Raw genomic sequence first — 24,926 nt, 5'->3', positions numbered from 1 at the left:
CCATCGGATTTAATCAAAAATATCTTAATATGTGCTCTGAAGATGAACGAAGGTCTTATGGGTGTAGAACGACACGATTATTTTCATTTTGGGTGAACTAACCTTTTAACAGTAACACTGACCTGGAAATATCAGGGAAGTTTAAACTTGTCATTGTCTATTTATTTAGGCTATTTAAAATCCCAGTAATCACAAATGACGGGAAAAGTAATGGAAATTGTTCGGTCAAAAGATGTGTCAGCTGTTTATGAGTGAAATAAACCATTAGCAAAGAATAATTTGCATTATAAAAAGATGGATATGCTGGATTTTGCCACAAGAGGGCGCAATATTATCATCAATATACACACAAACCCTCGTCTAAAGTCTGAAAGCGTGTGATGTTGTGATGGGGAAGAGGGGGCAACATGGCGGTAACATATTGTGCATTACAATTCTTGTCGAGTGTGCCACAGAAAACAAAAAGGACAAAACTCAAATTGTTGAAACAACAATGTTCCAAATAAAAAGATTGTATTATCATACAGATGACATTAATCAGAATGAAACTTACAGGTACTGAGCACTCGCACAAGCGAGGGAAAACTACTTCAACATATCTGCGAAAAGTAGGCCTACTGTAAATGAGGCTGAGAGTCGAGTGACTCGTGCTGGAGTAGATAAATAGTGCCACCCGTGTGTGTTTGTGTGTCCTGACCAAAAAAAAGTGAAAAAGAAAAAAGCTTTTATCAGTGGCTTGTGTCCTCAAATGGGTAAAAATAGTCATATATCCTGAATTAGGCCTGCCTATTTGAAGACTGGACGCTATTTACAATAAGATCATATTCCCAGTGTCTCAGTTGACTTTCTATCATACATGTGGTGTTGTACTGTGAATTACAAAAATACAGCCTTTTCTTCATAAAGGGAGAAGTCACACAAACACAGGAGATATAACATGCATTCCTCATATAGTAGTATTAAAAAGAATAAAAACAACAGCTTCTAAATTTGCTTTTGTACAAAGTCAAAATAACTTCTCACAGATTTTCTTGACTAAATACTCAGACAGACAGGATTTGATTTGATTGTATGTACTAAAACTACTGATACCTGCACTAGAAACGTATGGAAACGTCTCAGAGTTCATGAAAAACACATAATATACAAGTTCGGACACACAAAATATTGCAATACATTTAATATTATTTTCGACTGTCCTCAGTAACTGTCTCCTATGAAGTCTGTGGAGTTCAGCTGAGAGACACTGTCCCATGTAACGAGGCTGGAAGGTGGCACAGTGTTTTTCTCTAAATCATTTTTTAGGTTACTTGGAAACATTGAACACACTGAATTATGTAAATCTCAAATAAAGTCAAGTCAAAAGCTTATAATACTCACAAATCCACACATTTATGTCTTAAAATCTGAAAAAAAAAAAAGTCTCTTGACACCATTCACTGTTTAAAACACCCGTTTGTAGGTCCAAAAAGTGTTCGTTGCAGATATCTTCATCTTTAAACACAGATTTTGAGTTTGTTTACTCTATGATTTCTGCTCACTGAACATTCCTCTCCTGCAAAATGTTTCAAGTATATGAATGAGATTTAAAATGACAGTGATTGCTTGACCACTGAAGGTTCAAAGGTCATTAGTTTTTGTACCATTTGACATTTTTGATGCCACTGGAATTTTAGATGTCATTTGAATTAAATCGAATCGCTGTTGTCATATTAAAGATTTCAAAAGGCTAAAGGCCCGTTCACACCAAGGATGATAACTGTAAAAATAACGATAAAAATGTATTTTTAAAAATTGTTCTAAATGTAAAAGAGTCCACAGTTAATGCCACAGATAAACAGTATTGTTGGAATCACTTTCGCAACGATTTTTTTCCAGCTGATGAACGATAAAAACATTGACAGCCAATCAGAATCCATCCTACTTTAAATAGCTCGAGCATTTAAAGCGGCAGACAACAAAACTGCAGCACGTACTTATAATAAACAGAAAGATATCGTCCACTGGTGTGAAAGCTAATATAGTTATCATTCTTTGTGTGAACGGGCCGTAAAACTTAATCAGTCAACCAAATCAATAACATTTCAATACTATATTTTTTTTCCTGAAATCTTTACAGCAAAAAAAAACAAAAAAAACAATGAATTTTTAAAAAGCTTTAGACCACCTCTTTAGTCCCTCTTCCTTTCTTCTTTGAAGACTAGAATCATCTCAACAGCAGAAACACACGTGTATTCACACACATACGAAACATACAGTGGATAACACAACAACGCACAATAAAACATCTGCAATCCTCCATGGCTGCTTTGAACTCCTCTTTTGAACCCTTTCCTCCTTTCAGTCCTGTTTACGAGGATTTTAACGACGACATCCTGTCTGTGGCATCAACCCATGACTGATTTAGAAACCCTTGATGATGCAATATGCCTCCATGGAGGATAAGATGATGTACATCAGCCAGAGACTGAAAAACAATGTTGTGGTCAGGATTTTGGGAGTCCGCGGACCACCCAGTTCACCCCCGATCTCGGGCCTGCGGCGGTACATGAGGACGGCGACACAGATGAAGGCAAAGATGGTGAAAAGGGTAACGGAGAACGCCAGCGTGCCGGGGTCCACGCGGAAGTACTGGCCCTTTGCCTGGTGATAGACAGCAGCGATGGACCAGGCCACTCCGATGCCCAGAAAGACGTTCACAGCATTGCTGCCCGTCACATTGCCGATGGAGGCGTCAGCGTACTGATCCTGGATGGCTGCCACCTTACTAGCGAATGTGTCTGATTATGAAGAGGTGGTGAGAGAAAGACAGAAAAGAATAAATATTGTCAAGCTGCAAAAATAGCTGCATCAATAAATGGGTGAACTTTATGAAATCTGTAAAGAACATGTTCAGTTTATATTTTGCCTGAAAATCCAAATATGGAAATAAGAAATTTAAGTTTCTGTAAATGAAATGGAAGCTTATTTTTAGGACCAATAAGCATTTGTATTATGACAATCTTTTCAAGACATTTAAGCACATTTCCCTCCAAATTGTCATTGTAATAAAAATGCAAAAATGTGAAATGATCGCATGCAAAAAATTATATATAATTTATTACTACAAAATTAATAATTTAATTGAATAATTATTATTTCAAAGTACTTTAAGTTACCATTAGATCATGCTGATTTAAATGTATACCATTTAAAAAAAAAAAAATTCTTTTCTGTTTTTGAAATAAGTCTAGTTATTTGATCAAAATACAGTTCAAACATACAATTTAAAATAACTTTTTTATATTTTAATACATTTTAAAATAAAATGTATTACTGTAATGGCAATGCTGAATTTTCAGTGTCACATGATCTTTCAGAAATTATTCTAATATGCTGATTTGGTGCTCAACTAACATTTCTTATTATTATTAATGTTGAAAAGAGTTGTGCTGCTTATTATATATATATAACTATAATATTGTCTTATTATAGTTATTTTCTGAATATTTTTAATTCCAAACGAAAAGCAAAAGAACAATATATATATATATACAGGTGGAGCTGGGGAAGGTGGAGGGTTTTAGAGGAACACTGAAGCACGCTGCAAACTGCTATAGTGAATGTATTCAGCTCATTGGCTGCAAAAGTAACATGGACCAATCAGCTTTTACCAAGTAGTTGTAATTATCATCAGCTTGCATTAAGGACCCATCAGCCTGCGCCATCTAGAGTCTCATGACTGAACCATGTATATATGCTGTTCTTTTGCTTTATATATATTTTACAACATATTGTATATACCTACAGTATATAATGAAATTCAGGTGAAATTTGCTTAGTTGTAAATAAATCTTATAATTCATTTGAATTTGGAGTGAAATGTGACTTGAAAATCTGCAGTACCTGGCACAGAGGTTCCCAACGCCACAAACACAACCGCAGTTACAGAGTCTTTCAGGCCAATAGTGCATCCAAAATGGGAAGCAATGTCTCCAATGAATGCAGTGAGGACGCCAATCATGATGATGGACACGATGAAACACGCCCAGCCGTTCCAGTAATCAGTGGGCGGCACGAACGCAAACAGAACCTTCCAGAACACTGTCAGGAAGTGCATGACGTAGTCAAAGCAAGATGGCATCTTTTCTTCCCCACACTCTTCATCATCATCGTCCCCTTAGGATGAGAAAAGGGAGAGGAGATTTAAATTATGGATTGGTTTGTTTGTTTCCTGTGAAGAGACAGGCTGTCCCCTTCCTCTAGGGAACATCAGTGTGATAAGCATATTGCTGTTACACCAAATAGCCAACACCAATCAAATCTCTTAAATCAGAGGAGGCAGAACCACAGAATGAAGCTCAGAGGACCAGAAGTCCAACACCATCTGTGTTAAGCCAAATAGCACACCTAAAAATCTTAAAGTCACCATGAAATCTAGATTGACAATTCTTATTTTTCATGGAATATTGCAGTATTTATTACAAAGGATTTATTTAGGATTTTTTTTTTTTTTTTTTAATTCACGTGCTCATAATCTTTAATCAAAAGAACTTCCCCTCCCTCCTGCAGTGACATCACTTCTCTTCTCTGATGATGTGCTCACCAGCACAAGGCTGGGACAAGCTGTAAATCATTTTCATTTATTTTACATATATAAATTAGTGTTGTCAATCGATTAAGAAAATAACTAATTAATCGCGATTATCCGCACCTAACATTAAAGTTTTTAATACATTTTTATAATGTAATAATTTCACATTTAATCTCCTAATTAATATAAAAAACAGCATAAAGACAGTATATTTTAAATATTTGAATAGTTATCAAACACTTCACAGTCTTCACTGCATAAATTATAAATTAAATATAGATTAATCCTTATTAAAGCTATAAAAGTTGTTCAGTCAAGAGCAGTGAGTGATTTTCTCTTTGTCTTTTGTTCTTTGATAACAATAACAACAGATATCACAGAAACAGGTTTATTAGGCTGCTGTCACTTTAAGATCTGATGGACATGATGCGGATCTGATACACATCCGATGTCCTCACAACTCTTTACAGTCATTTAAGACTTTAACTCATTTAAGACAAAGCGGGCATTTTGGCATACTTTTGTGTATTTTTGTCTGTTTAAGCATGAAAGAGAACTCAATGCGGCCGGCGTGCTGTCTGAAGCAGCTTTCTGTGCGCACGAGTCATGTATGTCGGTCACACAGACAGGAGATTCACAGACAGTACACCGGTTCAGATTTAAGTTATTTTTTGCGTCTTATCGTGATTGAATGGTTTAATAGCATTTGAATGAATGATAGCGTGATCAGGTAATGTAACGCTAGCTAAAGGATGACGGATGCTGGGTTTATTGCGTTAAATATTTTTAACGTGTTAAACTGAAAAAAATTAATTGCATGCGTTAACCTGTTCATTTTGACAGCGCTAATTTATTTTTCTATATTTACATTTATAAAAATGCATTTATTATTAATTTTTTAATTAAGACAATTACTTATTTTTTCATTATTTACTGTTTTTTAGTTATTTTTGACTAAAATTTGCTATTATAGATTTTTCACACCATATACATTTAATTTTTACTATTAGTATTGTAATTTGTAATTACATTTTTTTTTACATTTAATTTTTAAATTTTAAATTTAAAAATGTAACGTTTAGGTGTGCAAGAATTTAGGTGTAAGAGCAACTCCCTCCATTGACAGCTTACGCAACCTACGTGAGTGCTTTGTTTGCACAAAAAAAAACCATAATTTACCACTTTATTTACCAAATATTAATCTCCGACGCGCAACGCTTCAACACAAAATGCATGCCTCGTGGTGCTCTCGTGAACGCACGTTGGATATTAATATTTTATAAAGAAAGTGGTAAATTATGATTTTTGCACAAACAAAGCACTTCATAAAATTAGGGTTACACCATTGGAGTCACATGGATTACTTTTATAATGTCGCTACTACCTTTCTGGGGCTTGAAAGTGGTAGTTGCAAAGGCTGTCAATGGAGGGAAAGAAAACTCTCAGATTTCATTAATAAGATCTTCATTTGTGTTGTGGTTTTGGAATGACATGAGGATGAGTGATTAATGACAGAATTGTCATTTTTAGGTGAACTAACCCTTTAATGAGAAAAATGATCAAAAATTCTTTTACATAATACAGTGTCATCGTAACAAAGAAGTTCATTTTGGTTCACATCTGGAGCACTGCAGTGCAGAGTGAGGCAGCCCTCTATAAACTGCCTAATGTCTAATTATGAGAAATATTCCCCTAGGAATTTCGATTATGATCTCCCTCCCTCTCTCTCCTCTTGGCTCAGGCTGCACTAACAAGCTCTGTCAGCTTCAGTCAAGCCTGTCAGAATGAGTGTTTGAGTATTAATCTGACTGCATGTGCGTGTGTGGACAAAAAACAGTCACAGAGCTTTGCGTCCACACATTCCTTATTAATACACTGTGCTACATGACAAAAGACACTTCAAAAACTGTACCGACGGAGGGTGAAAGCAAAAGGCCTTGACATTTTAGAGGAGAGTCTGGAGCTGGCTTGTGTTTGGTCATGATCACAATAAGCTTGACTGATGTTAGAAGAATTCTGGGTAAAAAAAAACAAACCCTTATGAAACACATTGATGTCTTTTTCCTGAGTTTTTCCTGGAGCTGTTCTCAAAAACACATCCCATTCTACTTTTATAATATGACATATTTCTGAATAAAAAAAAGATCACAGTTGGTGAGAATTGGTAAGATTATAATTAAAAGATTTTGAAGACCAACAGAAGTAATATTGAGCAATTATAATGGATGTTTGCTACTAAATATTAAGCTGCCAAACTGGTTCTTGGGAACTTAATAATGAGAGCTCAAGATGAGAAAGCAAATTATGATTATATCATCCCTCTCCAGCACCACTATGACTGACACTCTGGAGTGTCATTTTAATTGATGAAACACTCACATGCATTTCTCTCTGGCTACAGGCAGGTATTCAGCTCCAGCACAATTTAAATTGCAATAGTATGCTAATTAAAGATATGTGGCAAAATTAGTGCAGTGATTGAGCAGCAATTAGAACAAGCCTTTCAGAGATGAAGCAGTAAAATAGCCTAGTTTTCTAGCATTCTGACTGTCAAATCCATCAGATCTGCAGGGGACTGTGTAATGGTTGTTTTTACGGAGACTTGTGGTTGTGGTTCTCAGTGGCTTACCTGAGCTGACAGTGATGGCTTCTACAAACTGGTCTCTCCAACTGTTGGTCCCAACCAAAAGGGCCAAGTTGGTTTTCTTTATGAGTTTGTCGACTGTGCTCTGGAAGGGGGTTAAAATCATTACAACTAGGTTAACAATGCTTAAAAGGTTTAATGGTTACATTTGACAACAATCTCTCATTTATTAACATGAACTAACAATGAAAAAACATTACTTCCAAGGCATGTATTAATCTTAGTTGATGTTAATTTCAACATTAAAATTAAATGTTATATGTGTTTTCTTAATGTTTCATGAATGTGCTATATACTAACATGAATAAACAAAGAACAATAGTTTAAAGCTGCAGTCCGTAACGTTTTTGGTTAAAAATGATCCAAAATCAATTATTGAGCAAGTATATAACCAGCTAATGCTCAAAACTATCTCCTTACCTTAGCTCGATTCACAACGGTAAGCTTGTAATAATGTTTTTTTTATTTGAGTGGTACTGGTAGGTTTCCGTGGGAAATACGAGTTTGCCTTTGCGTCATTATATCACGTCTGTATACATAAAGAAAGACTCCCAGATGCTGCAGGTGGCCGATCATTTGAAGACTATTTTACAGCCGCTGTAATAATTAAGTTTGTCATTTTGATGGCTAATTGTAATCAAGAAACGACCATCATCACTGACAACTGGTGAATCACCAGTAGTAAAAAAAGACTTCAGACTACAGAGTGGCTGACAGCAAAAAAGGGAATGTGACCTATAGTCCGTCGAAAACAAGAAATAAAAGTGGTTTGGAGCATGTATCAAACTGCCAAAGTCACTTGATTTCAGTAAACGAGGCTTAGTGAACATAAGTGTTTGAAATGTTTAGAAATTTCAATGGTTCACGTGACTTTGCCAGTTTGATACGCGCTCCGAACCACTGATTCGAAACAAAAGATTCGTAAAGCTTCGAAGCTTCATGAAGCAGTGTTTTAAAATCGCCCAACACTAGCAATTGTTGAATTGAAGTCATTATTTTGTTTTTTTGGTGCAAAAAAAGGATTTTTGTGGTACAACATTAAGGTTGAACCACTGTAGTCACATGAACTGTTTTAAATATGTCTTTAGTAGCTTTCTGGGCATTGAAAGTCTTAATTATCTTGCTTTCAATAGAAGCCTCACTGAGATATTTCATCTTAATTTGTATTCCGCAGATGAACGAAGGTCTTACGGGTGTGGAACGACATGAAGATGAGTAATAAATGACAGAATTTTTGGGTGAACTAACCCTTTAACATTAACAATTTGAGAACAAAGTATAACAACAATTCACACTGTTTGACATGATGAGCTAACTTTGTGATCATTAGATTTAATTACCATTAGATTTATTGTAGAACTCTTTTTTTTTTAGTCGGTCAGAACAAAAGTTGCAGACATGTTACTTACTTGTTCAGATAACACTTTCCAGTGAAACTTATTATTTTGGTCATACTTCCAAGACATAATATCTGTAATTCCGAAGTACAATATCCACAACGGTGCGGTGACTGACAGCCTACGTATACTCCTCAAAACATTCGATTCATCCGCACAGAGGAGCCGTGCCAATGCACAACCCGTGTAAAATGATAATACCACAACTAACTGCAATTGCATGTTTCAAACAGAGATGGCGACAAAGAGGCAAAACTTACGGACTGCAGCTTTAATAAATGTTGAATATTTGTCATTGCTAGTTAATTTTAGCTTACACATTAACTAACATCTCCTTTTGTGTTTCACATAAGGTTGAGTAAATGATGACAGACTTTTCATTTGTGGATATTCCTTTCAGATATTTCTTTAAGACATCACAAACTAAGTAAAAACTTAGAGTGCATTCAAAGAAAAAGATCCCTCAATCTATAACTCAGCAGATTTCTCATATTAGAAAAAAGATTTCCAATAAAGGTTTTCCTGTAGTGCAGCCAGCAAAAAGCCTGCCAGCCTGAATTCAAAATCTTATCCATTCCAGCACAGCAAAACCGATTTGTCTGGGCGGCATCGCCATTCAATTATGAAGGTTATAGTCACTATCACACCAGCAGAATGTAAAAATGTTTGCGCAATTCAATCAAATCTTCAGGATACAAGGAGATCATTTCGCTTCAAGTCCAAGCAAATTAATCCCACAGACAGGACGAAAATGAATAAACCCTCTGACGCACACAGGAGGGGAGAACTGGAGAGGTGAATTAAAGCTGGAAAACGGACACTGTTAACATGTATAAAGTGACAGGCACTCTGAAAGGTTGCGGTAATAGCTCTGCCCATGTCTGCTGAATCTGAAGAGCAATTATAGGCTGAATTGTCTCCAGCTGGGGCTACTTCAGCAGGGCAGGACACTATCGCTCATGTCCAGATGCTCTGTCATCCTCTCATTCACCTTTAAGGGCCTCTAAACCCTCATTCATGCTTAAAATGTCATCATTTGACCTTAAAGTAAATGTGTGTGTGAGTGTCTGAACATTGATGGGTGTCTGAATGCATTTTTCAAGACCAGAAAAGGTACCTTAAACTCATAGGACTCCTCAATGATTACTTCAACTTTTACATGTTCACCCAGTGTTGGGCGACCCATCTCAGCAATACGCCTCTCGTCCTTCTCTTTTTTAGTCAGGGCCTCCTCTTCCCCATCCTCTGAGAGAGATAGACAGAGCAAAAGAGGTACAGGAAATTTGATGGAAAGGAACAAAACAAGATGGTGAGTCTTTCATGAAATGCATAAATCCATAAAGTTGTTGAGTTAATGGGTCTGCTCACATGTGCACTCTTTTAAAAAACCCACACATTTACAGTGAAAAAAGATGCAGACTTGTACGATTACATCATTTGCAGGGTTTAAATAAAGTCATAACATCTGCAATGTGAGCTATGCTATGTTTTGTTAGAAGCGTGAGAATGCAATGCTGTCAATCTGGACTATACTATAAAAAATATTCTTGAAGGTGTAGGACTTTTGGATGGTTTAAAAATATAACAAACAACATTACTAATCTAAAATAATGAATGGATAACTGATAAAAGATATTTAAAGGAACAGTTTGCGCAAAAAAATAAAACGTTGTCAATCCCATGTTACTCCAACCCACTATTATTTTCTTTCTTCTGTGAAACCCAGAAGGATTTTTTGGCGGAATGTCCGAGTTTCTGTTTTCCATACAAGGAAAGTGAATGGGGGAAAAAGGCATGGTTGGGATGAAATTCTTTTTTTTAATTTTGGGGTAAACTATTCCTTTTAAAGGAAAAAAATGAATATTCTGTTATCATTTTCTCGCCCTCATACTGAGGTAAATAAACTCACCCTCGCCCTAAATTAAATCTGTTCATCATACAAAGCAATTGTACCTCTTTACAAGACATGGATTAAATCACTTAATTTTTGGACAGAATTGTCCTTTTTGGGTGAACCATCCCTTTAAGATAACACAATAAGACCATTCCACTAAAGTCAATCAGTATATTGCATTGCTTCAAAACACTAAGCATGTGACTAAAAGCATGCATTTAGCATTAATCACCTTATTCCAAACCTGTAAAGTAAATGCTATAGCTCTTGCAAGTTACACTTATGAGGAAATGAAACATCCCCATCATCGCTTTATGAAGCAGGATTGTGGCTCAAACATGCACACGCAATTATGGAATCACACATTTATAGTGACACAAGAAGGAATGAATTAAAAGGAAGAGAAAGGGATGCACAGGAGAGGAAATGGATACCTGTGATGCTGATAATGGTGGAGGGAATTGGCTTGTCTCTACCCTGCACTTTCCGGTACACATCCCTGCCTGATGAGCCCAAACACATTGACTGAAGAGTGTTAGCACAGATGCTAACAGATCTACAGAGCTTTATCTATGATGGTGCACAACTAAATAAAGCTTTATAAAGCAGTTTATGAAAATTTCAATTATCACTTGAGAGAACAGAGCAAACATGTACTGTCTGTATATTAAATATATATATATATATATATATATATATATATATATATATATATATATATATATATATATATATATATATATATACACACACACAGTCAAACCAAATTGACATTTTTTATATATTTTTACTAGTGGGTGTAGGACACTAAAGTTCATTTATGTAAGTGAGGATAGCAAAATAAAGTAAACTGACATATTATACCCAAAAATTCTTCATACAGTGGATTACCATTAAAACTGATATACATTTGGAACCAAAAATTATTCAGACACTTTGACCTGACCATGTTTTGCTTAAGTGTTATCTGACATAATTAAGATTATTTTTTTCTAACACAGTTTAATTCTGAGATCTTGTCATATTTTATTACCATTTTTTTTAAACTATAGTAAATAAACTGTATTAATGAATGAAATGTTCAAGGTATCTGAATACATTTTGGTTTGACTGTATATATTAAAAAATATTACAGAATTAACAAAAAAAAATAGTGTAGGTTTATGATGCTAAATGGGGTTTATTCAATAATATTTAATGAAATATAATTGTGTATAATATTTATATATATATATATATATATATATATATATATATATATATATTAACATCTATATAAATAAATAATATAAAATGCTAAAGTATATTTTTAAAGTACTTTTTTTTTACATTTTTAAAATTACAAATAATTCATATTATCTCAGTGAATTATTGTCAAAGATAGTCAAATATAGGTGAAAATGGTCATGAAGTCTACAATAATTAAGATAATGATCACTATGATTGCATAATAATTAGAGAACTGTTGTTTAAAACTATTTTAGATGGCGTTAAACTTGTAATGAAACATCAACATGATGTCAACTTCCAATATATGTAAAATCAACCACACCCTCACCTGAATAGCATTTAATAAATTCTTCTGAGGGGCATACAGTATGCTAAGTTTAGGATGCACTGTTCTCTCTGTAATTAAATTTGCCATTAACAGACACTCCTTGGACACAATATTCCAAGTGTAAATGGTGTTTGAAGAATCAATATGCATGCTGTCACAGTTGAGCGAGTTTGACAAGACTGTTACGAAAGCAGACACGTCAGCTTAGGGCAGACTAGCTACGCATTCTCATCAGGAACCAGACCGTTTGCCTTTGGGATTAATGACAATATGGGTTACTGAATAGGTGACAGTGGGTGGTGTTGTAGCCCATCAGACAGTATCTTTGTGAAACTTTTTGACATGCAGCAATTGTGGCATTTCACAAGTAAAACAATTCAAGCAGGTTCAGAGCACTAAAGAAATCTTAACTTTATAAAATAGTGCTGTGTACACAACTTAAAAATGAGACCGTAATAATGTTTCAATTGAGTACCCAGGTAAGTTAGTTTCAGAAAATGAAGCAAACATGTTTAGTTTTTATAAGAGACATGGACTGTGTTTGAAAAATTAAAAATATAATTAATTATAAAGAAATAATTTGGCAGTTGGTTGTATAAGAATAAATGTCTGGTGGAGTGGTTAAAGTAAATTAGAAGTTTTTATTTATCAAATAAAATGACATAATTTATAATAAATGTAGTTTTATCTACAGAGAAATAAGCATGGACACAGCCACAAAATATAAATTATTTAACAAACTAAAAAAAGTACATTTATGTACTTACTATATATATTATACTATATATATGTATATATATATATATATATATATATATATATATATATATATATATATATATATATATATACACACACTCTACTGGACTGGTCATGTGACCTATTTCTGCTGTAAAGGTTACTCAACATGAAAAAAAGCAAAGCAAATTAGACACTTAGTATCTGTCTCTGGTCTTATTTGAGCCTATGAAGTGAACAGCACACACTTAACTACTAGTTTAAGCAGTGCGACAAACAAAGGCACTAGCTCAATGTCAAGCAAACCAGTTACCAAACACACCCAATGTTATATTTAGCTCTCGGCTTGGTGAAAAGTAAAATTTAATCTCTTACCATAAAGCTGCTTATCTATCAAAGAAAAGATTATCATAGAAAAGATTAAATCTATGACTGCGAATTCATTCGCATGGTTAGCGAAGCAAGTTAGCTTAAGTAGCTGGTAAAGAGTTAGCTAAGCATTTCCAGAGATATATTACCATACCTGTCTTCACGAATCCACCTAAAATCATAAAACACAGCAAAAATGAACTCACTCTTTGTTCATTTCATGTTTTATTGATCTGGTTTTAGTAAAGATAGGAAATTATGTTGGTATTGGCCAAAATTAATGCATAAATAAGCTTTAGCATAATTTGATGATTTGGTGACCCGAATTGATAAAGACAGAGACAATGAGAAATGAGTCCAAATATATCACAAAATATGGCATGTTCCTGCTGTAAAGACCAGCATATGTTAAAATTGTGCTTAACCAGCGACAAAACAGCATTAATCAGCATGTAATTCCAACTAGCATGGAAAATGATGCTGGTCTTTGTAGCATAGATAGTGAAAAAATGTCTAAATTTGAACAAAGAGCTTATGCATAGTAATAAATAAACATTTGATTGATTGTTTGATGAGATGAACATTTTTAAAGTGGTTTACATATATAAAGAGCATGGGAAAAAAAGAGGCAGCTTACCACATTCATGCAGCAACATAGCTGATGTAGACAAATGAAAGAGAGACAGGACAAAAAAGAAAAGAAAAATGGAGATAAAGAAAGAACAAAATGATTATGAATTAACTAACAGTAACAGACAGGGATAGTGTGCAATAAGATTGTGTTGCTTAATTTTGGTGAATCCAGGTGGGACTGGGGCTTAGAATATGTTTATGAAACTGACTGTGATTTCAACAAAAACTGATGGAAGTCATCAAACATTGATAAGAGTTTTTGAATTTTGGACATCTAAATATATTGTACTCCATTATAATCTATACACTACCATTGAAAAGTTTGGGGTTGGTAAGATTTTTTAAATGATTTTGTAAAGAAGTCTTACCAAGGCTGCATTTATGTGCCGTCAAATCGATCAATCGCGATTAATCACATCTAACGTGTTAGATTCGATTAATCGCGATTAATTGATTTGACAGCACTCATTTTAATTTGCTCCTGTGACGACAAAGCTGAATTTTCAGCATCATTACTCCAGTCTTCAGTCAAATGAAGCATGAATTTGATGATCAAGAAACATTCATTATTATTATCAATATTGAAAACAGATGTGTTGCTTATTTTTGTGGAAATTTTTATATTTTTTTCAGTATTCTTCGATGAATAACATGTTCAAAAGAACAGCATTTATTTGAAATAGAAATCTTGATAATGTTGTTGTAATAATATAAAGTATAAACTGCCAATTTTGATCAATTTAATGTGTCCTTGCTGAAAAAAAGTATTAATTTCTTTTAAAAATATCATATTAAAGGGCTTTCAATTTAACATTATTCAGTGTGATTGATTAAAATAATGATAATAATGCAATAAATGTCTCCTGGCCTGTACATAAATGTCATGATAAGGACATTTCCTACCATTACAGAAATTCATAAAGTATTACTTTAATGTTTTAAAGTAACACTTCAATAGATATTGACAACTGATTGATGATCAAACAAAAATATATTGACTCCTAAAGCATTTTATAATATTTTTGTCTGTCACAAATACATAATATGTTAAATTATCTTAATTTGGGGGATTAATTACATGAATTATTGAGCACATCATGTAATTAATTCCATTATATTTTCAATTCAACTGACAGCCCTAAAACAAAGTGATATTAATAACATGAAATCTAAAAAATGCGTATGACGTCAAGAAAAATCTAACATCTTTTTGCCGAATCAATATCGTTCCATTAGCACAGAGGCCATGAAATCTCACAGGCTTTGGAATTTGGCAGGAATCCCATGTATCTGCAGCTCATTATGGTTTCAATTGTCCTTGTCTCATCCTGGCCTGAAGGAGCGGTCCCGACAGCTTTAGTCTTGGACAGAATCCTCACATTAAAGGTCTAGTCGGAGCCAGTTATGCCTATTCTCTGAAAGAGCTCTTAACCTTCGGCCAGGAGGGAATATGGGGGATATATCCATTGAAATTGAGCAGTAAGCAGGAGGAAAACTGCATTACTGCAACAGTAGAATGAAAGTAGAGGATCAGCTTTGAAGGAGGAGCGGAGGAAGTGAGAGACAGAAGCCAGAATAAAGGGCAGCTGCAGAAAAGAAAAAGTCTGGTTTCAATCATTTCTTTGCTATCTTTCACCTGTCCATCCCCTCCTCCTCCATTCTGGTTCCTGCAGCTCTATGAAGAAGTTTGCATGCTTGTCATACTCCTCATGGTCATGAATTTTAACCTTTATGGTCTTCCTGTGGGGGGAACATAAAATCACATTTGAGGTATGAAGTGTGCTTGTGTGTTCATTTTTAGGCACATCAGATGCCTTTAAACAAAAAGTGAATGAGCCAATCAAATCCCACAAGATTTCTATTTGATTCATCTATCAGTTTCATAAAAATACCTCTTATTTAATGACAAGATAGGTCTAGAGAGGTTGTAGGGGGATGAGCCAACTAACAGTGACAATTAGCTCTGCAGGTTTTGCATATTAACACTTCCAGTTCAGCCCAGAAGATGGCAGCACACCAGGGCTGTTACAGGGAAGTGGGACCAGGGGAAAACGACATCCCACCTTTTCTCTCACTCATTTCCACCATTTGTGGCTCTCCAATCTCCAGGAAGAAGTTCTTATTCTTTTCATACTCCTCGTCATCGATTATATTGATCTGAATAGATTTGCTGAAAGAGAAAGAGAGAAAGAAAAAGAGCACAAGTTTGCAGACATGAGAGAGGCACAAGGAAAAGAGCTAGAAGTATGCTGGAGAAATAACCGAAAGCAAAGAAAAGCAGGATGAAAGAATATGGATAATGACTAAGTTGTAAGCAACATAAAAAGTTAATAAAAAGTGAACATCAAAGGAATAGTTCACTCAAAAACTAAAATCGTCTTTCTTTTGTTGAACACAACAGGAGCTGCTATATCCACGATGTTATGATATTTGGAAAAACATTTTACATTTTAGGGTGAACTACCCCTTCTTTTGTTTATAAAATTGCAATTTTATGAGCTATAGAGAGAGAGAAAAAAAAAAAAAAGATTTATTCCCTGAAGGAAATGGAAAATTTATTTGACATATTGTGGTCAGTCTGAATGAATTGTTTAACTGCACATGCTGTGCATGTTTACTATCTATCCGTTGTCTGCTTTACATGCTCACACTCAAACAGAGCAGCATATATATCATCATATAATGTGAGACAGTCAGAGGCAATGGAAACCATTTGAAAAATGATCTGCAATCACAGATGTGTTTACTGGAATATACTGGCCTAAAAGCCCTTTAAGTGCTTCTGTCTGGTTTTGTGAATAATACAACAACAGGCTCTCTCTCCATCTCCCTTTGTCATTACTTTTGTAAAAATAGTATCAATTTACTTAGACCATTAGACAAGTAATTTTAACAATCCACTACACAAAAATAATCTATAATCTTTAAACCTAACCCTCTATGCAAGTCAACAATGTTAGGCCAAGAACAACCCTCTTAGATAGGATAGGTTAGTATGATAGACCAACACAATACGATTTTGCGAATTGGCTGCTAATTCGTATGAATTCATATGATCTCACTTGTTATTTTTGTACGTTTCACACCGTACAAATTCATACGAAATAGCCACTTCGCAAAATAGTTACATTTTTATGTGTCGAGTGGGTTGTATGGACATATTTATGATCTATTTCACAAGCAAAACACACAGTAAATTTAATGGTGCTCTAGAACAAGTTTTTACAACATGTAATATAAGTCTAAGGTGTCCCTTGAATGTGTTTGAGTTTCAGCTCAAAACACCCCATAGATTTTTTTTAGTTAATTTTTTTAACTGCCTATTTTGGGGCATCATTAATTATGCACCGATTTAGGCTGCGGCCCCTTTAAATCACGCGCTCCCTGCCCCCCGAGCTCTCGACTATAATACAGTGCATTTACAAAGTTCACACAGCTAATATAACCCTCAAATGGATCTTTACAAGATGTTCGTCATGCATACTGTATGCATGCGTCGGATCATGTGATTATAGTATTTATTTGGATGTTTACATTTGATTCTGAATAAGTTTGATAGTGCTCTGTGGCTAAAGCTAACATTACACACTGTTGGAGAGATTTATAAAGAATGAAGTTGTTTATGCATTATACAGACTGCAAGTGTTTAAAAATGAAAATAGCAACGGCTCTTGTCTCTGTGAGTACAGTAAGAAACGCTGGTAACTTTAACCACATTTAACAGTACATTAGCAATATGCTAACGAAACATTTATAAAGACAATTTACAAATATCACAAAAAATATAATGCATTATGTCAGTTATTATTGCTCCATCTGCCATTTTTCGCTATTGTTCTTGCTTGCTTACCTAGTCTGATGATTCAGCTGTGCACAGATCCAGACGTTAATACTGCCTGCCCTTGTCTAATGCCTTGAACATGAGCTGGCATATGCAAATATTGGGGGCGTACATATTAATGATCCCGACTGTTATGTAACAGCCAGTGTTATGTTGAGATTCGCCTGTTCATCAGAGGTCTTTTAAAAAAAATGAGATTTACATAAGAAGGAGGAAACAATGGAGTTTGAGACTCACTGTTCTTGTTATTCAACTATGCCAAGGTATATTCAACTTTTGATTCTAGGGCACCTTTAATTTGTACAAAAACTTAACCAATCAGCAACTGCAGTTTTCAGCCATCTCTTGCTACAGTATTTGTGTACGCAACGTGCATCAAATGATCAGCGAACAGCCTGTGGGCGTGTCATCTTAGGCTGAGACTAAGAAAGACCAGACAGTAAGCTAAAACACATCCCTTGAAATCCTCTCTACCTTTATCCAGGCTCAAAATAAACCATTCCTTCTGTCTGTGGGCATCTAAGCTTCGCTTGTCACAAAATCTTGAATATTTCTGCCACCAGCACACCTCTGCTATAGGGAAACAGAGAATAAAAAGCGTAGTGAGCGTAGCGTAGTAATTATATGACATAGAAGCATTTTTTGGCATTTTTTTGTGATAAGGCAGGGTTGCCAACTTTGGGACTTTGGCTGGAGTGAGACTTTGTAAAAAAATCAGTTTGCGCGTGTGCGCGGAGAAAATGTTTGGTAACCCTAATTTTAAAAATCAATGTCAGTCCATGTTTACTTAGTATCATTGGGGTGAAATAATTTATTTTATTTTTTGTCAGTTTTGTTACCTGACAGGGGCGGAGCCAGACATTGTAAACATTAGGGGGGGGCTTATTCCAAATCTATATTTGTCCAAAGACATTTCAATTTTCTATTAATAGCTTTAATGACATGAAAGGAGCTTTTGTTGTCGTATGAAAATGCACATTATTTGACACTGTAATTTGTAAAACTTTGTTGGAAAATTTTGTACATTTTAAGGTTAAATGCATCAATCTGGTGCACTCTGGAAACTCAAAATTAAGAGCTTCAACCCATGTACAGTGTGCAAATTGAACAAAGAAGATATCCTTGCGCTTGTATTTTGATCACCAGATCACCAGCTGATCGCGTGCACAAATGCGCGCTCTTCTCTTTAAAACACGCAGCACAGACAGACTGTATATATACTTAATCACTGTCTTTTGCTGTTTTATAAAGGCACAAAGCCATCACAGTTTCGATTTTAGTTCGTTGGCAAACGTAGTATGTTTTAAATTTTCAGTTAATTATGAAACAGTGGCGGCAACAGAGGGTCATTAATGGAAAACACTGAATGAATGTATAGCTGATAAATGTGCTAAAATTGTCATATCGGTTGTTATATAACAAAACGTATATAACGTAACGTTATATACGTGAGAGATAAGGGAACGAGTATTGCGTTGCGAAGCTATGAGAAAACTCCTTTTCTCGAGAAAATAACGGCCATGGTGTGTAAAGCAGAAGCAGCCTGGCCAGCGGCGGAGTGTGCACGATCCGGGAGTGCTGAAGACGTTCTGTGCTTTGGCCGCTCTGTATATTGAGTGCGCGCGCGCGGCCGGGGCTCTCTCTCACTTCTCACACGCAACTGACGTATCACGTGCAAGGTTTTCAGCCAATCAACGATCAGAGAATACTGCAGTGAGAACGTTGTAAGGAGATGTAACAGCTGTGGGCCTTAAACTCCTCTCCTGTCATTAATACGCTGTGGTCTAGTCATCAACAGAAAGTAACGGATTGAGAGGGGAGAAAAATGGATTTTGGCGTGACATTTCTTGCGTGTGCGTGAGAGCGTGAGATTGATGCTGGAAGCGTGAGTGTCACGCCAGATGCGTGAGAGTTGGCAACCCTGGATAAGGTGATTTTTAAAGAACAGCAAGATTGTAAACATTGTACCAACCATCTCAAGCTAAATAAAAATATTAGTTGGAATTTAATTCAGAAAGGTAACAAGGTTGATATCGTCGCTGTCAGGTAGAAACCTTGTATCTCCTTATTTTGTCCATAAATCATTACTATTGGTCACCCTTTACATCTGTCTGTGGGTTTTGCAAATATTCAACCAAGCCTCAATCTTAAATAAAGTGCCGTGAGCAGTTTCAAATGTCTTTGCTTGCTTGCATGTGTCATTAGATAATTAAAGGTGCCCTAGAATTAAAAATGTAATTTACCTTGGCATAGTTGAATAACACGAGTTCAGTACATGGAAATGACATACAGTGAGTCTCAAACTCCATTGTTTCCTCCTTCTTATATAAATCTCATTTGTTTAAAAGACCTCTGAAGAACAGGCGAATCTCAACATAACACCGACTGTTACGTAACAGTCGGGATCATTAATATGTACACCCCCAATATTTGCATATGCTAGCCCATGATCGAGGCATTAGACAAGGGCAACCAGTATTATCGTCTGGACCTGTGCACAGCTGAATCATCAGACTAGGTAAGCAAGCAATAACAATAGCGAAAAATGGCAGATGGAGCAATAATAACTGACATGATCCATGATTACATGATATTTTAAGTGATATTTGTAAATTGTCTTTCTAAATGTTTTGTTAGCATGTTGCTAATGTACTGTTAAATGTGGTTAAAGTTACCATCGTTTATTACTGTATTCATGGAGACAAGAGCCGTCACTATTTTCATTATAAATCTCTCCAACAGTGTGTTAGCTTTAGCCACAGATCACAGCCTCAAACTCATTAAGAATCAAATATAAACACCCAAATAAATACAATACTCACATGACCCGAAGCATGCATGCAGCATACATGACGAACATCTTGTAAAGATCCATTTCAGGGTTATATTAGCTGTCTGAACTTTGTAAATGCACTGTATTATAGAGTCGCGAGCTCGATGGGCAGGGAGCATGAGATTTAAAGGGCCAGTAGCCCCTGAGTTAATGATGCCCAAAACAGGCAGTTAAAAAAATTAATTAAAAAAAATCTATGGGGTATTTTGAGCTGAAACTTCACAGACACATTCAGGTGACACCTTAGACTTATATTACATCTTGTAAAAAAACATTCGATGGCACCTTTAACATTTTACCAAAATCAAGCTCAAATGGAGTTATAGAGATATGAAGTTTTACTGACAGTAACCAAAACATAGCGAATCTAGAACAGATTCAAGGATATTTAATTTTATTAGGCACATAATTATAATTTTGTAAAGAGAAGGCAGTTTGCTCTTTTCCACTCTCATGCTCTTAAGATTGTTCACCTGTCATTCTGTGATGATTTAAAACCACAGACTGATAAACTGTGACAAGAACAAAAAGGACAAATAGAGACAAAGGCCTGCGGATGGAAAAGTGCAGAGTGCCATTGTCTGCGTACATACTATAGATTTATGTAACAGTGTAAGCTCCCAGCACACTCAGGGTTTACAGGGCCCATCCTCAGACATACTGCACTGTGTTGTGTTACGTCTTGTTAAATGGGAAGGCCTGTACAACAATGCCAGAGAGCCTGTTTACATAATTTACTAAGCCCTAACACTTTCTTTCTCTCAGGGGCTGTTAACACAAAATGCTACTTAAGTTTAAAATAAGATGTGGAGATGGAGCAACATGTTTTTAAAGGAATAATTTGCCCAAAAAAATAGTTAAATTAAAATAATATTAAATTAAAAATAGCTTTGATGGGTTTGAGAATGTGTCCTTTTTTACCTCCCCACCCCCCATTCACCCTCTGCCAGTATAGAAAACAACACAAGCAGTCTATCAATTCATTTTATGGGCCAATTCACAGCACACCATTCCCATGTTTGATGATATCCAGAGACGATTCATCTAACGCAGCAATGCTTACCAAATATGGAGAGTAAACTAATGTGAAGAGTGGTGGATTTTTTCCTTACACACAATTTATTCTTATTTCCAGCTCTGTCATTTTGCACACAACACCAAACAATTATTCTAAAGGAACAAAGAATAAAAATCACAGGTTTTCCACTAATTAAAAAAAAGGAATAAAAAACAGAAATTTAAAAGAAGCCTAAAAGGAATTAATAAAAAAAAACAAAAAAAAAAAACATAATTTACTCTTCTGAGACCCGTATGATTCACTTACTTCAGCTGAGCTCAAAAGATGTTATTTACAGTACTGTTATTGTTACCTAAGGGTGTGTTCACACTTGTCATGTTTGGTTCGATTAAAACGAACCCTGGTTGCTCGGTTAGTGCGGTTCATTTGAACATATGTGAACGCTGCCATCCGAACCCTGGTGCGCACCAAACAAGTGGGCCGAGACCACTGAAAAGATGGGTCTCGGTCTGCTTCCAAATGAACTCTGGTGCGGTTCGAATGATATATGAACGCAACAAAGACCAAAGACATGTAACCGAACCAAAAACAGGTAGACGAGACCCTAAATTGGATAGAATCCTCACGCATGTCGGTTTTTCTTGTCATAGTCGTGATGAGTTTGCTCATCACAGGCATCAGACGTGCGTCTCCACGCAGCAGATTGTTAGTGTGTGACGGAGGGATTCCTGCCGGTGTTTTGACTACTTTACACATTTTATAAGCTCTTCACGAGTTCCCAGCTGGCCAAAATACCATCACATGCAGGCTACGCCCCGCTACGCACACACAACGAGTGCATTTACCTCAGCAAACAGCATTGTTTTGGATGTTCGGTAAGTTCCGTCTCAAAATAGGCAATACATCATAAAATCTGACAATCACGTTGTGAATGTATCCCTATGCTTTAAGGTTTGGTCTCTTTTGGTTCGGTGATAAAATTGCCAATCTGAACGCTAATCGGACCAGGACTAAATGTTTTTTTCTTCTTTGGTCCGGACCAAATGAACCAAACGAACCGAACTACAAGTGTGAACGCACCCTAAACCTATTTTAAATCACTTTCATTAATTGAAATAAAGTTGAAATCAAACTAAATATAAATATTAGATGAAAAACATTCCCCCTCAGAAAGTCCCTGCTCACGAGGTTGTACTCTTTCAAAGTTCAGGAACATTCGGGGTGGGGCTTGGGTGCTGAACATGCTGATTGGTTGAGTTCACGCAGCATTTTGATTAGTTGACTCCACGCAGCATTTTATTTCAACCACCATTTTTAAAAGTTGTGGTGTAAGAGTTCATTCGAATCAACAATAGAGTTTAAAAAATACGACCAATGGACTTATGACGAGGTTTAGGCTTTATTAAGCTTATATGCGGAGGACGAAATCTAGCGGGAACTGGACAGTTGCGCGCGGTCCTACGTCGCCGCATTAATTTGCCTAATCTTCACAGTTCTTTAGGCTGCGATGGAAACACAGACAGCAACAGGTCTGGAGGAAAAAGTTCCTGGGACAAATTGTTCCAGGTAATTTAGGTGTAAATGCGGCTAAAGTAAATAGTGACCAAAGGCAAGATTTTCACTGAATATAGACTAAAATGTATATAATATCACACAACGTCATAATATGGCTTCAGAAGAATTAGAATATAGTGCACTACTTGGTTACTTTATTTCAAAGAGGTTGAGTAATCAAATTTTCATTGATCTTTTGACATACAGTAAGACGTCATTATACTATAAAAATATCCTGTTTCAGAAGTTTGCTTGATTGCGAAGTTTCAAAACTTCCATGTTAGTCTATCAACAGCTTTTATTGAAACCAAGCTGCCAAAATGTTTCGGATTTTGTCACATTATTACGTCATAGTGCGTCGAAAGACCGCCTCTGCAGAAGATCAATACCTACTTCTGCATCATTGCATCTTTAGCCCCGCCCACTGATTTACGCATGTAAATACGAGACAGACGCAAACACAGGATCACTCCTGCAACAAAACCATAGAGATGCCTCTGAGGATTTCAAGACATTTTGCAGTGCCAAGTTGTGCAATGCCTTCCTTGTGATCCTAACATTAAGAAAGCATGGATGAGCTTTTATTTTTATTTTTGTTTTAAGTTACAGATTGCATCCCTTCATTTTACTCTGGATTTGGTTGCACCATTCGTGCAGGCCTTTCAGAGAGAAAATAAAAGATGCTTCTGTGCTGACTGACTATACTGAAGCTGACAGCAATGTCGCAAGCAACTCATAAGTGTGAGTAACAGTGTTTTTACCATGTGTCACTATTGCTTTGTCTTATACAGATCGTTTGATATGTACTGAGTATTTAGACTGTAGTGCCACAATCAAACTTTGAATAGTTCCGATAGTTGTGATTTGCTGTTCTTTCCCTTGATTCGGCATTTAAGGGGTTAAGGTCAGTGTTGGAGGTAACACATTACAAGTAACTTGAGTTACGTAATCAGATTACTTTTTCAAGGAACTAGTAAAGTAACGCATTACTTTTTCAATTTACAACAAAATATTTAAGTTACTTTTTCAAATAAGTTAAGTTAAGGTCAGTGTTGGGGGTAACACATTACAAGTAACTTGAGTTACGTAATCAGATTACTTTTTCAAGGAACTAGTAAAGTAACGCATTACTTTTTCAATTTACAACAAAATATTTAAGTTACTTTTTCAAATAAGTTAAGTTAAGGTCAGTGTTGGGGGTAACACATTACAAGTAACTTGAGTTACGTAATCAGATTACTTTTTCAAGTAACTAGTAAAGTAACGCATTACTTTTTCAATTTACAACAAAATATTTAAGTTACTTTTTCAAATAAGTAAAGCAAGTTACTTTTTCGAATTTATTGACTGGCAGCTCCCCTGTCCCCATTTTGAGAGAAAAAAAGTGCAGAGGGTGTTGTGTGCGCTGTGTAAACATGATGGTTATTGTAGTTTTAGACTAAATGTGAACATGCATTTACTTATCTCACTTGCACGAAAACATTCAGTATTCCTCAAAATGAATGAAAACAGTGGAATGCAATCTCAGAATTTTTGCAAACCTGTAATAATTAACTATATTAAATTACACAAATATACTTTATGTATTTAATCTCAATTATTAACCAATGTCTTTGCTGCTGATCTTCAATAAACGTAATTCAACCATACTAATAAGCAAAAAATACTTTAGATTAGAAAGGTTTGTTTGAGCTGCGCCCTCTATTGTACAGGTGTAAATATGCTTTTCCTATAGCCTGAGGCTTTTTCATTTCACTTTTGGTGTGAAAGGGCCTTTTTGCCAAAAAAAGAACTTTTTTGTTGTTATTAAAAACAAACAAGCCCAGCCCCAGTGAGAAAAAGTAACGCAAAAGTAATGTAACGCATTACTTTTC

At 35.6% G+C, this 24,926-nt stretch overlaps 1 protein-coding gene across 4 annotated transcripts in view; it reads right to left on the bottom strand.

The window, feature by feature from the left end:
- Positions 1-496: 496 nt before the first annotated feature.
- Positions 497-24,926, bottom strand: part of slc8a1a (solute carrier family 8 member 1a) — a 53,573-nt gene continuing 29,143 nt past the window's right edge. For 3 of the 4 annotated variants that reach the window (XM_067387971.1, XM_067387974.1, XM_067387972.1), the window contains 9 exons: positions 15,870-15,976; positions 13,811-13,831; positions 13,328-13,345; positions 13,180-13,194; positions 10,943-11,011; positions 9,732-9,859; positions 7,203-7,302; positions 3,886-4,158; positions 497-2,780 (listed from right to left, as the gene is read on the bottom strand). In XM_067387971.1, the coding sequence (XP_067244072.1) occupies positions 2,404-2,780; positions 3,886-4,158; positions 7,203-7,302; positions 9,732-9,859; positions 10,943-11,011; positions 13,180-13,194; positions 13,328-13,345; positions 13,811-13,831; positions 15,870-15,976 (1,108 nt within the window). In that variant the 3' untranslated portion in view covers positions 497-2,403. The remainder of the gene's footprint in view (positions 2,781-3,885; positions 4,159-7,202; positions 7,303-9,731; positions 9,860-10,942; positions 11,012-13,179; positions 13,195-13,327; positions 13,346-13,810; positions 13,832-15,869; positions 15,977-24,926) is intronic. The other variant, XM_067387973.1, reaches the window with a different exon arrangement.

Source organism: Chanodichthys erythropterus, chromosome 6, assembly GCF_024489055.1.
Source record: "Chanodichthys erythropterus isolate Z2021 chromosome 6, ASM2448905v1, whole genome shotgun sequence".
NCBI lineage: Eukaryota > Metazoa > Chordata > Actinopteri > Cypriniformes > Xenocyprididae > Chanodichthys > Chanodichthys erythropterus.
This window is presented reverse-complemented; position numbering and strand designations above follow the sequence as displayed.